Below are 18286 nucleotides of genomic sequence, written 5' to 3'. Positions count from 1 at the left end.
ATATTGACAGAGTGCAAACAGGAAGAGAGCAACGACAGAATTTTCTTTGACTAAAATACATGAATTCCAAGCCAAAAAGGCATTATGCAGATGACTCATGAATGGTAAGTATTTTATTATTAACTTTTGATTGCCTGGTATACTTCACACTAAAAAGCCGAAATACAAATACGCACATGCAAATCAGAAGAGTGCAGAAGATTAGAGTGATTTTTAAAAGCTAAGCAAGAGCAACCCTATTAACAGCTTGTATATTAAAAGCCTACATTTATGAGGCTAACTGCCCTTACAGTTAGCATGTTAAAAATGCTGTGGCATTTGTTCCTTTGTTCCTGTCTTCCAAAGATGTAAAGATGATGTCTGAATGAAACTCTCAGATGTCTTACTCTCCTCACCTACCTAATCATCTTGGTTTTGACAGCTAGCAGAAAGTTCAAGAAGTTCAGGTTGCACAGAATTAGCATGAAACAACTTCAGAGTTTTTGATTTACATTCACATAGGTATAATAGCATAAACAATCTTTTCAGTAAAGAACCAATGTAATGGTAACGTCCCATTGTGAGATTTAGACAATTACTTTTGACACAAAAATATTTGAAATAAACCTACTGAAACAATACATTTGCAAATTCAATTCTAGGGAACTGTTTTTACTATGTCAACTATTCACCAAATCATGAGTATAACAACTTCTGCAAGAACCTCTTTAGGGTAGGATCTGTCTTGTTAGAAGATGATCACATTGTTAAAAGGGTATTTGTCACGCTATTTGAAGAACGGTTTGAACAGATCTCCCAAGAAACTTTTAAGCTAAGAGCTACCAAAAGATATCAGGGCTACACACTAGACAGTAAAGCATAAAGGTGATTTAAGTGTGTACAGCAGTACACAGAAATTCCTCTCACTATCTATCAGATAATTTGAGAACCATTGTACAAGATGTCAGGGAGGAGTATTATGGAGGAATACTTAGGCAGAAGAAAGAGAAGGGTTATTAGAAAGTAACAATTTCACAATGTCTTTAGGGTTATGTGCAACACTTCTCCTAAAGGCTGCACCACCTGCTTTCACACATTCACTTTTCATGTGCCTTTAAGCCAGGTCTTTCATGCACTAAATTGTTCCCTTCAATTTGAAACCCAGTAGTTTAGTTCTTCTCATAAAAAGAGATTTTTAGCAATTTTTTTCCTACAATTTATTGCCCAGTTCAAAAACAGAATGAAATGAATACTCAAGCAGCCTGAGCTTCTGGAGCTGTCTTGCCAAGCAGAAACTGTTCCCTTTCTCATGCACAAGGTTTTTATTTGTCTTCATTTTTTTAAGCAATTAATGTGTACTGGCTACCAGTAGTCAGCACAGAAGGAACTCTGTTAATTCTTTCTCCACCATCCTAGTCAGAGATAATTGAAAGGCCAGATTTATCTGCTTTGTCATTATGTAGATTTTCCCATGAAAACAAAACCAGAACCATTTCAACAAAAATCCTGGCTTATTCAGCCAAACCTTTCATCATCATCATTAAAACAGTTTTGAGCTCTTATGAGAAGCTAACAAATGACAGCTCATAATCCCCATCTGTAACACCAGAGGCCAGGTACTGTAAAGACAAGACAGGTGCAAATTTTGGTATTCCCATAGTGCTTATTATCTATCCCTCTTTAGAAACAAAAGGATTTCTCTTAACACTACCACCAATACCCTACATAAATCTTTCCTCAAGCAAACTCTTACCCTGAAGCTACTACACAGTGTTATTACTCTGCCAAGACTTTTTTCTCCTAAATTTAAAAAGCTGCTTCCACCAGTCTATGGTGTTAAGCTGTGTTGTCAGTTATCTACAGAAGCTACTCCAGTATTTCATTCTTTTTCTTGTGATTCTGCTGCTCCTAAGGGCCCTTTCAGATCTGGAACATATGTAAAAAAAAGTGGACAGAGAGACTGCACCAAGTAACTCTTCTTTATTCTGTCCTCAAATTTTTCCTTTCATTCCTGTTTTCATCTTTCCCTAACCAGAACTGTGTTAACAAAACTTAGCAGAGTACACACCACTAGCAAGCATGTCAGCCAAAACATCTCAGTATTTGAGCCAGCACTCATAGTGAAGAACTTCCCCCTGATATCTATCCTAAATACTCCCTCCTTCAACCTATAACCATTACCCATTGTCCTGCTGTTACCTACCCTTGTAAAGAGTTGACTCCTCTCCTGTTTATAGGCTTTCTTTAGGTACTGAAAGGCTGCAATTAGGCCATCTCGAAGCCTTCTCTTCTCCAGGCTGAAAACAAGCTCAGGCTCCTCAGCCTGACTCCACAGGGGAGGTGCTCCATCCCTCACATCTGCTTGCCTTCTTCCTAGTGCTCCCTAATCATCCATTTTATGACCACCACTGGTAACAGATTTCTGGGATAGAGAACCTTTGGTTTAAGACATCCCAACAGTTAAGAAATGGTGAAAGGTGTAGGAACTTATCCTTACACTTAACTCTGCCAAATAGCACATTTTCAAATTCACATCCCTGCATACATAATGCATTAAATGCTTGTTTCTATTACTGTTGACTGATAAAAAATCATTTGCCTTTCATCATAGTTCCATGGATAACAGTCATTCTCTTTTTTGTACACTGTGTAGTTTTTTGATTTTTAAGAACTAACCCTGAAGCATGTCCCACCTATCTAAGGATTTGTGGGTAATCTTTCATATTCTATGTAGAAAAAATTAAGAGGAATTTCTCTTCAGTCCTCAGCTTAGATTTAATGCAAAATGAAATCCCCATGGGAAAACTTAGTCCAAAAACCTCTCTGACTTGCCACACATCATTCTTTGCCACAGACAAAAACTGAATCATGGGATTTACATGCTTGAGTATCTTTAGGAGTCTGTTTATTTATTTGAGCTTAGGATTCACCATACATAGCAGAAACTCTGAACACAGAGTTTATGCTTAAGAGTCTTTCTGAATATATAAAGGATTTTCACAGTCCTCTTTCTTTTCATGTAGCCATCCAAAGCACTACCTAACACCTATATACTTTCCTGCTATTTCATACAACTTTTGCTCTGGCTCAAAAAACCTTAAAATCATACTGTTTCTTTTCCAAATACTTTTGATTACTTCTTGAGATACCATCTTCCTTCACCTTTGTTTAGGAGATCAACAATATCATTTGTTATGATTCTGCATAGGTTTTCAGTTATTGCAGCCAAAATTAGGCCCCTTGGTCTTTGGTCCTGATGTAACACATACACAGCTGACATCTTTAAAATGGATGAAAGGGAAAGCCAGGTAAGAGCTCTCCTTTCTCTCATTAGTATACATTTTTCTACAACTATTTACATTTTATCAGCATTTTCTCATTAAACATTCTCAATTTTAAGAGTCCACAAACAAAACTAACATACTCAGCCCTAAAAAATAAAAAAAAATTAGCCAATTCAGATGAAATAAAGTAACAATTATTAGATGGTCTGAAACAGATTACTTGAGAAATATCAGTCCTTGTTCCCGAAGTTAACAGCAAATTAACAGTTCCTTACAGTTACCAGCAAGAGTATTACTGGCATCATCTCTCCATCCAAAGATCATAATCTCTTTTGGATTGAAACCCAGGTAGCCACACAGGTACTGCACCAAAATCACAAAATACCTCCCAAATTACTTTTAAACCAGATCTGTCTTTTAAGACTCCTTTTAGATTTTGCTATTCATCTTCATTTGCAGAAAAGAGGGTTAAGTCTGCTCTTAGCAAAGATTTTTGGCATGATATTCCATGACAAATGACATGCTGCCATATGCCAAAAAAGAAGGGGAATATAGTCACCCCCCAGCTTCGACTTAACTGGAGCTGCTTTGTTTTGAGTGCCCTGAATAATTAATAACTACTTTGGCAATCAGTCATGCATTCCTTAATGGCACCTCAGGCATCAAGTATCCCATTCACCCGCTCCCCCAAGTAACAATGGGCTTTATTACATCAAGTGTTCTATGCCAAACTTGTAACTGACATAATTTAAACTAAACAAGTCGCTAGAAAGACTGAAGCCCAAAAACATATCGTAGGAGTTCATGAGGTTTTCCCCTCAGTTGCATATAGCTATTATATGGATTAGACCAGTAACTGGGGGCAAGTGAGAAGGAGGGGAAAAGAAATGAAATATGAGTTGTTTTCCACAGTATATTTCTAGGTGCTTTTGGATTATAAAATGATGCTAAATACATGACTTTTAATAAACACATAGCTGAACAGTCAAAATGCAGAACAACCACTAAACAGCCCTTAGTGAATAAAACAACCCATCAGTAAGCACTGACTAAGTGACAGGGTATAGCATTAAAAGAGGGCCTATGAATAACAACTTTGCTGAAAGTAGCACGAGAATTCCGAAATAACACAAGCTAAACTTTCTTAGCAAAAATAAACTTTTTCAACACTTCTTGGCACTTTACAGCGTTACAAATAACTTGCAACAAAAGAATATAGTTTAAAAAAAAAAAGTTAAACTAAAATTAGAGAACTTTTAAAGATAGACAATTTAAAATGGAAGAAAATCAAATAATTAAAATGCAGTTATCTGGATCCTCAAGAAAGACTGTGTGTTTCAGCAAACTTTCTGCTTGTATACAGCACACCCACAGCTTTCAAGCAGTGCCTTGTAATCCTGTGTTAAATGTTTCTGTAAAGCTATGTGAGACTGAATGCCATTGGAACTGCTGGTAGTACTTTTGAGTGGCAAAATCCTAGATGTAAGGTAATGAGATCAATAGCCATTCTCCCTCTACCTATTAATCACAGGAAAAGTTAGCCTGAAATATAACATACAAAGTTAAAAATTATATATATAATAAATTACAGGAGGTTTAAACAAAGCTATTTCTCTTGCTCTTTAAAAGACCTGAAAATGTGTCCAGTGCCTCTCTCTGTGTGTGGCCTCCAAATACAGAAACAAGCTTGCACTGTTTTATTTCAGTTTTGCTTCATTTCTCCCGAAACAATCTCTCATTGCTAGTCTACCAGCCATCTCCCCATCCCCCTTTTCTTAGAAAATGAAAAAAAAAAACCACAAAAAACCACAAAAAATAACTGTTTAGAACCAATTCATAAAAGTGAATCACTAAGCAAAACAGTGATGTTTGTTTTTGCAAGAATCATTTAAAAATCACTCTCATTCCTGTAGCTGACATCTTTCACGTGAATGGGGGAAGCTGTACATTTTAAATTATCTTGCAGTGTAGGATCATATAGCACTATGTTATGCACAAATGAATAAAGAGAGAAAGAAAGAGAGAGACATCAGTTTTTTATTGCTTGAAAACCAGAAGCAGGTCTAATCCTGCAGCTTATTGATAAGGATTGCATTTACAGTATATACAGTTTATTATGCAATCTGAAATGTGAAACTGCATTTTCCATAGTTTATAAAAATATGTTTGTTTTTCTTAAAAAAAAAGTCTCTCCATTAGAAATTTGGAAAGTAATTCTCAAAACCTTTGAACAGTTGTTATACCATGCTAGCTCTGCATTCCTGTGACATGATGGGGACTGCTCTTTCCTCTTACATACGTGACAGATAAAGTAGCTTGTTTTCTGTAACAGTTTGTATGCATACTTCTTAGAAGTATAAACTTCATTAATGGAGGAAAAGAAGGACTAAAATAAGGCATAATACAAGGTAGGGAGTTTCTGTTTTTGTCCACTTAATAAATGTGCATGGATAGTGATAAAAAATATTCTGAAAATTAACAATTACTTTTGCAATTGTTAATAATTTAAAGGTTTTCCCAGTCCAGCATCACATGAATATAATTACATGTATATTCTGGTAGTTTTATGTGCATTTGTTTAAACCATTCCAGAAAAAATTTGATCAAACATAAGTAAAATAAACGTGTAGCAGGTAGGAGGTAATACTGGAACAACTGCAATGAAATCTCACATCAGCTCACACAACATCTATTTAGGGATTTTCTTTTACTATTTTCTGAAAGTACACATTACCTTCTGCCCTATATATATATATATATATATATATATATATATATATATATAAAGTGTATAAAAAGTATAAACCTGGACAGATTCTGAGATGGTTTGGAGACTGACTGACATGTTATTTGATGTCAACATTCATTCATCCAACTTACAAAAGAGTCAAACAGACTTGCCCTTAATCATTTTAGAAATATTACTTAGGCCCAAATATTTACAAATACTGAGAGGCATATAACAGGAAACAGCATGTGTATATACAGTACTGTACTTAAATGACTTCACTACCAGTGTACTAAACATATGAGACAGGAGATGAGGTGTTATCAAAAGATGCACAGAATTATTCTTCAGTTCTCAATAAATGAAGTTTTATGAAGGAGTACAACAGGCAAAAATGGAAAAAGAAGTAAGCCAGACGCATCGAGTGAAATGCATGACAGTGGGCTTACAACATGGATTCTTTTGATCAGTTTTTTATTGAGCTTGCAGATGTTTTACACTAACCAAATACCACAAACCACAAGATGACTGAGGAGATTCACGAACTGAATTATAAAGGTTGCAACAAAAATATTCCTTACTCTCTTTAAATATGGAATATCTCTTCTAGAACAAGTCAACTCCTGTTCCACTCAATCCTGAATTTCAGAACATTATCTCATCCCTAAAAACTTATAAACATTGTTTTGCTAGCACAAATCTTTCACTTGTTGAAAAAAAGTAATAGAAATCTGTTGGTGGTGAAAGCAGCCATACTTCAGATAACAATTAGTGTTCAGTACCTGTGAGTTACAAGTATTAAACAACATTAAGAGAAGTCTAAAGTACATTTTCCAGGAAAAATGCAGTGAAAATGGGGAATCACGCATAATTTGCTTTGTCACTATAATAAAACAGTTCAGAATATTAAGAACTTCTTTTTTTTTTTTTTTTTTTTTGAACTAGATACAATCATCCAGCTCTGTATGGAGTAGCTGACTAAGAAGAGTATAGATTTCTTCAGTTTCACTTGTGACTACACAATGCTCTTGTCACACAGCTGATTCTTATGCTGAATTTGTCCATCTCAAAGGATGAAAAAGTGGCTTTTTCAGCACAGTAATAGGAATGCAAACATTTTGTTTGAGTTTCCATATAAACAACTGAGCCATCGACTTCCCAGTCCAAAGCAATCCAAGGTCAACCACAAAAACACTCAGCTAAAGAGCAAAACGTACAATTCTGGCAGACAAATTATTCACTATTATTATTACTAAGAAATAAACAGTAATTAACCCTAAACTATGCAAAGATTCTTTTGAGCTACCACTTCAAAGATGTTATTTTTCTGAAATGTTCCTGAAACATGTTACTTACTGGCACAAGAAGTGTATAATGGATGCAGAATCCAGGTTGAGAAGGAAAATATTCATCAGACACAAATCTTATTCTGATCTGGTTTCCTTTGGAGATTTGTCTGCTTGGCACGCTACTGGAACCACACCAGCGCCCCAAAACAGTGCCATCACTAGGTTCTTCAACTTCTACAAAGTCATACCTGAAAAAGAAAGAAAATTACATGTTTATTTACTGATAAATTTCTACAAACATCCTATCTTAGTCCATGAACTGAATTTTAATTATATTTTTATATGCTAAAAGTATACTACCAATATTAGCTCTTTTTAAAAAAGTCTCCAACATGCTACTGGCTTAAAAACATAATAAAATCATACAGTGAGGTTAAAGAAATAAGAGCAGAGTTAACGTTTCGAATAGGCCACGAGTATGGTTTAGTCTGTTCCTTTTATGGGGAACAATTACAGTATGCAGGATGAGGCAAAAAGAAGTCATACAAAAAAACTGAAATTACTTATGTGTGGCACAGTAATATTATTGGAAACATACTGCATGTTGCCAGTGAAAGTTCAGAGGCTTTTGGTAATGAAATCTTGCCCCCTTGTAATACCAACGATGAGTAAGCTCTGGAAGGCTAAGGTGGTTTAGGGAAACTTGGAAGCACATTTGAAGCTTATGCATATCCCAGTGAGACACTTGTTAAGCAAAAACATAAATGCACCATGTGTCAGAAAGAATCTGATATGTCGGTAATACTGACAGGAGATATATGAGTTGGGAGCTTTGAAAGAACAGAACATAAAAGGTTTGATTTAGTTTCATTGGTTTTTAACGTGTGGTCTGGGTATCCGTAGGGATCTGTGAACAACTTCAAATAGGTCCATGAAAGGTAACTAAGAAAACACCCGTCAGTTGTCACCCATAAGCTTTAATATACTACACAAAGGTCCTTGCTTCCACTGGAGAATGTTTAGGGGGTTCTCAAGTCATAAAAACATTGAAAACCACTGCTCTAGAAGGCATGTCTGGTTTTAATATTTTAACCTGTTTCATGTCAGTTCCCCGGCTGCCTACTGACAGAATAAACAGTAGGAATTTCTGTCGCTTTTCCCCTGCTGCAGAGCTTGAAAATCTGTGAGCAGTAATGCTCCTGGGCTCAGAAAGGTAGGAGTACAACCCTTGGGCCCCAGCTGGCCTTGGGAAGCTGCCCCAGCCGCTGCTCTGCTACATGACCACAGCACCTCTGTTCTCCTAAGCCCAGCCTGAACACACCTCTAGGAAAGTTGCAACATTTTGGACAGTGTTCTGCTCTCTTACATCTCTAAGTTGTAAACTAAATGTATTTCTCATAGAAACCTAAGTTGGTAAATATTATTGAATCCTTTTCAAGGGTACAGACAGTCCCACTAGCTCTGATGGCAGCAAATAACCATATTTTAAAAAGGAAAACTCAATCTCACTCTGCCAAGAAAAATTTAATGCGAAAATTATTACCTCAAACATTTTCTACAGGAGTTTTTTCTCAATTTTTTTTTTCAGTAAATCTAATCTTTATAATGACTCCCAGTTCCCTAGTTAGACAGCAGGTAATAAATTCTGGTGTTACATGTTTGTGCAAGACTGACTTGCACATTTATTATCTCCATTTAAAGGACCAGTATTTTTTCCACTTAATTAGGAATGAATGCAATGAATATGCTCATTAACTGTGTTCAAAATGCATTACTGCCACATCCCACAGCTTTAAATCTTTGTTGAACTTATGATACTAATTACTTCATCACCATATTTTTTCCAGCGAAACACTAATTCCTTTAACTGATTCAAAACTGTTTTAACTTTGTGATCAGGTTTAAAACATATTACAAAGATAATATGTACATTAATTGCAGCAAGACTTTGAAACTGACCATATTTACTAAATTGATTTTGAGAACTGAATTTTATCATAGGAGTGCTGCTCAGAAAGTAATGCTCTTATTTTATTCTGCTGGCTCGCAACATCAGAGTCGGGTGTTGGTGATACAGCAGGAGGGGCTGAATGTTCCCACCAATATTCCATTATATGTTGGTCCCATGTGACAGATGGCAGCAGAGGGGCAGTCTGACATGGAAATGTGTATGAAGCAAAGGTGTGGCACTAAATTGCTCCATGTGAATAAAATGGCACCCACTGATATTTACAACACTTGCTGAATGTGGATGTGGAAACAGTGAGGTGGGGTGTGTAGTGTGTTTCGACAGTGATTGGATTACAGAATTTCCAATTTCTATTTTTTACATCTCCAGTTAGATAATTATCTATCTGTTTTTCTGATTTGTAAAGAGTCAATAATTTAATCATTATTTTAAAGAATTCATATGTTCGTAGGGGGTCAAATATAGTACAGGCATTAGTGCTTCTAGCATAACTTACACAGCACTTTCTATTGCATCTTTGTTCTCACTGTACCACTGATGTAAAAGTGAAACAAATTTCACATCAACCAAAGAAAGCCCCTCACACATTTCCTGGGCATGATGACTGAAGACAGAACTTGCTGCAAAACACAACAAAGCAAACTGGTTCAGATGCTTTAGCCCTCCACTGCACAGTTCTGAGGCTTCTTGTCATAGGGCTGAAAACTGGCTGGGATAGTATCACAGCCACCTAGTTTCCCAGCAAGAGAAGCTTTTACTTGAAAAGCAAGAAAACTTGGATAAATAAACAAGAATTGAGAAACAGAAAGTTTTTTTCTATTCACAATGGATTTAAAAAAGAAAAAGGTTAAAATGCTCATTTAACCAAATAATCCTTTTTGTGCAATGTACAAACAGAAAAAAAAATCCTCTGTGGCACAGTGACTAAATAAATGCTCATACATATCTGCATTCAGTACTTCAGGCAAATGCTACCAGACATTCTGACTAATAGGTAGTCTCCTTTCTTATCGAGAGACAAAATTTGTATTTGCCTTTAGTCAACGATTCCCATTGCACCTTGCCATATATAACCTGCAGAATATGTATTCCACTTCCCTATGGCTAGGTGCCCAGGACTCTGAATTGAAATAACAACCTGACCAAAGGCAATTTATTTGAAAAGGACAAAGAGGTAATGTAAGGGACTCAGAACTTCAATACTTTTCAAACCAGGAATTGTATTCTCTAAGGGAATGTGTTTTCCTCTCCTTTTTTTTTTTTTTTTTTTTTTTTTTTTTTTTTTCCTGTGGTTTGCACCATTTGCTAAATATTTTCTGACAGGGTGTTTACCTTGGCTTACAGTTTTGAGAAGCCTTGTGGCTTCCCTCTCCCTTCAGAATCCCACAAATGTATCAATGAATGTAAGGAGTAGAAATCCACATGGTAAAATATTTTGACATACTGGTGACGCTGGATCTTTCCATTTGATATTGATGCATGCTGGACAAAAAGCTAGCACACTCACCATGAGAAAAGTGAAATACACTCTTCCTTCCCTCCTTTGATGAGCACTGACTGCATTTTTTTTAAACCATTAAGTGTGATGTGAAGTTGACAGCAACCCCTGACATATTTTCCCTGTGGGATGCTGCAGTATTTCTATTCCATTTTCTTGAAAAGCATTAGGAATCTCAAGGTTTTCCCTATGGTGGGACAGCACACAAAAATACCTACCTCAGACTCGGACCTAAAGCATCAAAGGTCTTCTGCCAGTTCACTAGACAAAATGTTACTGAATAGAATGTTGATGTTTTATATTTGGGCAGCTTCATTTTGGAAACAACAGAAGTTACTAAGAACTGTCATAGAATCATCATAGAATCACCAAGGTTGGAAAAGACCCACATGATCATCCAGTCCAACCATTCACCGATTACCAATAGTTCTCACTAAACCATGTCTCTCAACACAACGTCCAAACAACGTCATCCTGAAAGTATCATGGTCTTTTCTCTAAACAGAATTCCAAAAGGAAAGTTTTCTCTCCATCTTCAGCCAATATTTAAAATCATTATCATTTTTACTTCTGAAATATTTGAAGTTCCCATGGAATAAAACTTTAGTTTCCATCATTCAAGATAAACTATATTGTTCTACACACAGAAGTGTTAAGGCACGGGCAATACCTCAAGTACTCTTCATCTCTTAGATCACTTAAATCTCAGCTGCAATTAATCACATTGTTCTTTGTGAAATAAATACCATATTTAGAAAGGAAAGAGAGGCCAAACATTTAGCTTGAAGACGTTTTCTTTCAAAGTTTGTGTTCCTCACTTGTAACAAATTTTGGAAGCTTTCCTCTATCAACAGAAATCTCCAGCAACAGTTCAATGAGGAAATTCACATTTATTTGGGTGGATAAGGAAATACTGGAGCACAAAAGAGACACTCAAATCCATGGCATCTGATGGCAGAAACAGTCTTTTTAAGTAGCCTTGTTATTGCCCATAGGCCAAAGCATTGTGCAGCCTCCAGCAAAAATCACAGGATGAGACATGGAGAATGCAAAGTTCACAATGGAGAGAAAATGGAAGGATCTCAAGTAGAAAAACAGCATAGAAGGTCAGTGACAGTCTGAGCCAGAGAAATAAAAGTGGATTTCAGGCAAAGTACAAACCTCCTACTGCAGCAATACTGCTGTAGAAAAAAGAGCACACACTGCGCCACTGATTCAACAGGAGGAGAAATTTTTTTTTGTCACTTGTACTGCCACTCCCATGAAGACTAAAGGAAATCTTCCTCTGATGCAGAGGAGTTTTGTGTGAAATTAAAATCAAAATGCTAAAAGAAATCAAATAGTAGGTAATTATGAAATTGCAGGTACATGCACACTATTTTTCAAGTTGTGTAAGATGAAATCTTAGTTTTGGTAACTTTTCTCATCTAGAGTTGCCAAGCAGTACAACTGTAACAGAAGTTTGCAAGCTTCAGAATAGCTATTTAATTCCTTCACCTGTCAAATGCATTCATCTATCTCATAATATTTAGTATTTGTTGCCAGTAAACTATATTCACCTGCACCTCAGACTGGGAAAAAGCGGCCCATCAGTAAAGCCCACCACTAACAAGTAGATAAAATGTTCCCAAAATCACAGAACTTGAACACTGCGCATCCATACAACTTTGCTGTTAGTAACTCAACCTGCCACCAAAGGTAAGGGAAAAAAGCCCTCCGATGAGATAGAAAGTAAAGTTTGCTGGAAAAAAAGGAAGGGAAAGGGGACCTTGGCTGAAGTCTTAACCCTGAGGACAGCACCAACAAATATTCAGCAGTGGGATGTTTTTAAACTAAAAGAGGAAAGATTTCAATTAGATGTTAGGAAGAAATTCTTTACTCAGACTGTGGTGAGGAACTGAACAGGTTGTCCAGAGAAACCATGGAGATGGAGATGCCTGGATATGTTCAAGACCAGACTGGATGGGTCCCAGCCAACCTGATCTATTGGGAGGTGTCCTTGCCCACCTCAAGGACTTTCCAGTCCAAGCCATTCTATGATACATTATGTGATTCTATAAATCTTGAATAAAACTAAATTAATTTGACATGAACAGAAACTTATAACTGGGGGCTACTTTGAATGTCAGTAAAGACGAATTATTAGAAGAAACATCCTTTCAAAGACTACCAGATAGAAAATTAAAAATATTTTATATATTCCCTTTTGATAGTGCCTTTAAAAAGGGAAGTCTGCAAAAAAATCAAAGGCACCTGGAGTCAATTGTTTCCAGTTGCTGAGGTGCGTGGCACTGGCAGTTTCCCTGAGCATCTTTGGGAAAACTTATCAGAGTCATCAAAGAAGAGAGCAGATGAGCCAACAGTTAAGGAATGAGTAGTTCCACTTAGCAGCTTATGATTTCTGTTATGCTTGATGTTTTAATGTAAAAAGAGAAAGTGTTGAAACAGGAACAATTTGAGGCAAAATGAATTTCCATAGCTGTAACTGTATCTGCTGATCCTACACATACTGTGTTTTAACAGTCACTGTTAAGGAATAGCATACCCAGAAATAACTGATATAAATAAAGTGATGAGGTCAGTTTTTCATACTCAGAAAATGATGTTTAATTATACACAGACATCACGTCCAGCAATAAACTTCACTTTTGGCCAATACAGCAAATGAGTATATTATATAAAACAACAAGTATCTTTCCATGTCTACATTTTTCATGAAATAAAGATACTCAGAGTATAAACAGAGAACATTTCTAACTTCCATTCCCCAAATATGGATTGTAGTTTCTGTGCCAACCTACACTGAATACATCTATTTTAGAATATGCAGTGCTGTGCATTAGGAGCTGCCTTATGGAAACACATATTCATTCACAAATGTTATATGGTTGCCATGGCTCTCTCTTTTTCATCTTTCCTCATACTGGTTAATAACACCCTGAGGCTTCTAACAGAACTGCACAATTCCTTCTGTACTTCTATCTTGCTATTTAGGATACATTAAAAAAAAAAAAAAAAAAAAAAGTAAAAAAAAAATGTTTAATCCTTAGACTGTAGTTTCCTTCCCCTTCACTCACTGTAAGCCACTTTGATAATGACTATGCAACACTGCACATGAAAGGAAAAATGAAGTATTTTAAACCCCTAAATGCTAGTTGTCAAACAGCCAACCACTTTTCAGGTAAAGGAAAAGATTCAGTATGGTTATCTGATTTGGAGGAAATACCTGTTGTATAACTGTTCTGGTGTATAGCAGAAAACACGTTTCCATTTTCTATGGACCTCCTGAAAACCTGAGGGATCAGCTGAAGCAGCTACATCTCATGTAGTAGCTTAGCTTTTGTCTCTTGAAAACAAAGCAGTATATTAAAGAAAAAAAGATAATTCATATATATTAATATTAAAGAAATATTATTAATATTAAAAAAAAAAAAGATCATTCATCCCTCATTTCAGTGATAATTCGTAAGTGAAGTACTGCTGAACACACTTCCTTTCCCTCACGAGCAGTACATTGGCACACAAACACAATGTGAAAATGTATAATGGTTACTGGCATTTATGTGCACTGGTCTCCAGTATCTCCAGCTTAAGCACGTGGATACTGCAGACCATGAAGATAACTTCTGCCTCATGGGGGAGAAGGAGCACTAACTTTTCCACAAGAATGGGAATTTTCAAACTAGATGCAGTGGCAGATCCTCTACAAGCTCTAAACCAAAATAATTCTATATTCCGACAGCAACCTGATAATTATTTAAGTATATGTTAAATTTGTCACACAGATAAAATGTGTAAATAAGTGTTTTCATGAATAAAGCAACCACAGAACACAGATCTAGATAGCCTGTGCCATTAACCTAATTTACACAAGTATCATTTCTAATGAGACCTTTTTCTTAATCACTTGAATAACAATCTTAGGATACAGAAAGATATACGATGATCATGCAGATAAGAAAAGTAGAGTTATGTAGGGAAAAAGACCCCTTTGTTAAGATTAATTGTTAGCTTTCTGAAGCATTTCTGATGCCACCTATACTCATGCTGTTTACCATAGTCAGTGCACCTCCTTCAGCTTCTCTGAATCCATAACTATGTTTTTATCACTGTTTTTAAAGTTGCATTTTAAATATTTAGCCTAGTATCCCAAATGGTAGTTTTTCCTATAGGCACAATCTCTTATATTCTGAAAAGTGGCTATGGATTGAGTCAATGATGTGAAAACTACCGGTTAAGCAACTTCTCAGTGATTTCCTCAAGTAAATTTTAGAACACAGCAACAACATTCCCAAAGGGTATTTTAAGCACATGAAGACCCTCCCTTGATGCATCATCATGCACCTGGTCAAGTCTCTCCTCTTCATTCTTCCTCCTTACTGAAGAGAGGGACTCTACCCAGGCTTATTTAAATGAAAACACTTCTTTCTTTTGTTTAGTGATACAACTACATATGGTTTCTTTCTTCAGTAGCACACAGAATTTACCAAGCCAGCACAGCCCATTTATCACCAAATCCAATATCCTGCTGCAGGACAGGCTAATAACTGCTACTTGAACAGAAAGTGAAAAATCCCTGTAATGTTACCGAGGAATTGGAAAACAGTGCATGAGGCAGAAAAATGTGTTCCCAACCCTAGCAGGAGATCAGTTTACACCTAAGGCATGCAAGGAGTTTCCTCTCACTTCAGTTTACCTAGTTATAAATTAATGGACGTAAAATTATGCAGACCTATTTTTAATCCAGACACAGCATACCAATCAGAGGCCAGTATGAAACAGAACTAATAATTGCTGCTTGCTTGTTTTATTGTCAGAAAGAGAAAAATATCTATTTATTTTACATTATTATCACCCTGGGATACTCATACATTACCATCTATCCTTTTACAGGATAAGTAATCCTGCTTTTTCCAGTCTTTCTTCTAATTGCACCTTTCCAGATATCCCGATAACCCAAAAATCAGACCACAAGATTGAAAGCATTGTTCAGATGCTTCCTGAACTCTGGCAGCCTGGGAATATGGCCACTGCCTGTCAGCAGCCATGAGGTCTCCTGTCAGCCTGCCTCTCCTCTGAACAAACCAAGTGACTCATGCATCTCACCCTCAAGATCCTTAACCATCTTCATGGCTCTAAGCAGGGGAAAGCTACTTGTAAAATTGACAGCAAGCCTCCTGACTTAACTGTACTTAGCCCTTCAGTATCCAGAAAAAACAACAGGGAGGGAGTGCCTGCTGTGTGTAAATGAACACTAAGAGAGCATACACAGAAATTACAGGTTCCACTGATGGGTCTGCCTTTAGTGCTGGCATTTCTCTGGACATCAGGTACATGAGAGATGCATGCTGACAAGTGCAGTGGCTGCATGGTGAGCCTACACACCTCAGCTCAGGTGGCCATAGCTCACAGCATGCACTGGTGCCCCCTACCCCAGTCCTCATTTACTCCTACATTTTAACAAGCACTTGGGAATAAGCAGAGAACTCCATTAGCAGTAGCTGTTCCCAAATTATCCCAGAGACAAGAAAGACCTAGCCGTGCCACACTCATTTTCAGAAGAAATTACTTTATGCCACTGGAACCAGAGCCAACTAGGGTAACATGAAACAATTTTAGAAGCAACAAGCTAGTATTAGGATTATTTACAAAAATATTTTGATACTACAGACACAGTTTACTTCATTCAAACAGCTTGCTTGAGATTGAGAGGACCAAGAAGGAATATTAAGGAGTCTAAAATGTTTTCTAAATCAATTGGTGATAGTCTCTGGTGTGAATAAAGAGTAAGGGATTATGACAACTACCCACTCAGCAGCAATCACTCTCCTACCATTCATCAGAGCTGTGAAAATTGATTTTAAATTACCCTTGAAATAGGATCTATTATCGCATCCACTGGTAATAGCAGATATTAAAAATGAATGCTGGATTTACTTTAAAGGAGGAAAAATGTTGGTAGGCAAGATTTCCACAACAGTCCCTAAGTTTGAGTAGCATGTGCTCCTCATCACTCTGTGCAGGCTTTGCTATCCTCTATTCAGACCATGGAAGCACCTTGCTCCATTTTCCTGTCTTGTGTTGAACTTTGATTTGTTTACAGAGTACAATTTCGCAGCTATAAACCATTTAAACAGAATGGAGTTTAGTCTTTTTAGAAGCTTAAGAAAAGTGTTAAAGAGTAGTCTTGGCAACAACTGTACTACTGAAGTTTTATCTTCTTTTACTGCAATATCTGCTTTGTCACATTTACAAACTTATTATCATATAAGTGGTATTAAACAACTTTTAATACACAGTAGAGAACCTAAATTGAATGCTTATATTTAGAAGCCAAATTCAGAATACAAATTGGGTAATATTTTTGTCTTCTGCCATGAAGTTAATTATGATCCTCTCCTTTTCACAAATTCATCTACTTTGAGCATACACTGGTAATTGCACCGCAGAGTTTAATCACAGCAGGAGCTTAGAAGAGGTTTAACTCTAGACTATGAAAGGCTGAGCTTCCACTGACTGCAGCCTCTCCTGGACACAGGACATGCCTCTGCCAGAACCAACTGCTGACAGCAGTTGAAGAGCAGGATAGGACCAGCTCAAGGATGAGTTACAGTACAAATCATCATTTGGGAATCAAAGAGATGAATTTTCTGAAATCGTGGAATATTCAAAAGAAACATCTTTCTAAAGTAAATAAATAAATAGAAGGAACACCATAGTTGTACAATTAGGAACGGAGATAAATTTTCCTAGTATTTAATTTCAGAAGTGAGCCTAAACCAGACTGATGGAAAAAGATACAGTTCCTGATGGAGAAAAATGCTCTGTTTTTCTTCAAAACATAAAGTCATAGAATCATAGAATAGTTTGTGTTGGAAGGGCCCTTTAAGATCACCTAGTTCCAACCCTGTGCCATAGGCAGGGACACCTCCCTCTAGACCAGGTGGCCCACAGCCCCATCCAGCCTGGCTTTGAATACCTCCATAGGAAGTGTTCAAGACTGCCAGGCAGCAAGGAAAGCTCATCAAATGTCAAGAAATTATGTTTCTTTCTGAATTTTTGATAGCATGTTCTTAGTACATGCATTAATATTTGTCTCTATAACACACAGGAGGCAAAAGAAAAACAACTATATGAATGGGTTTTTTCCTCTGCAGGTTGCAGCACAGAAAGATCCTAAAACTGCTCTTTCCTGCACATGCTCTGTTGATGCAGTAAGGTGCTACTGTGACACAGGCCAAACAGAAGTGAAATATCTATCATCTTTTTACTTAAACACCATGCAGCTGCAGCTGTGCATCTGTATTTAACTCCACATGTTAGATGGAGAGTTTTGTAGTAATTAAAAGAAAGGAAGGTCCATGTGCTCCATTAGGTCTTATATTACATGAAAAGCTCCCTTTAGAAAATCATGTAACAAAATGTTTGGCCTTTGTATTCTGCTTGCCATAACTCACTACCAGATAGCATGCATTTGACATAATTTATGTCAAAGAAACAGCTATGCAAATATTTTCCTTCTTCAAAGACAATGAACAC

At 36.7% G+C, this 18286-nt stretch overlaps 1 protein-coding gene across 2 annotated transcripts in view; it reads right to left on the bottom strand.

The window, feature by feature from the left end:
- PDGFC (platelet derived growth factor C) overlaps nt 1–18286 on the bottom strand; it is a 101672-nt gene that overhangs the window by 22075 nt on the left and 61311 nt on the right. For both annotated transcript variants that reach the window (XM_015860984.3, XM_085546398.1), the window contains exon 4: nt 7348–7528. In XM_015860984.3, coding sequence (XP_015716470.1) covers nt 7348–7528 — 181 coding nt within the window. The remainder of the gene's footprint in view (nt 1–7347; nt 7529–18286) is intronic.

Source organism: Coturnix japonica, chromosome 4 (assembly GCF_054131305.1).
Source record: "Coturnix japonica strain WE chromosome 4, WE-NBRP24, whole genome shotgun sequence".
NCBI lineage: Eukaryota > Metazoa > Chordata > Aves > Galliformes > Phasianidae > Coturnix > Coturnix japonica.
The sequence above is the reverse complement of the archived record's forward strand: the minus strand, read 5'-3'. Positions and strand labels throughout refer to the sequence as shown.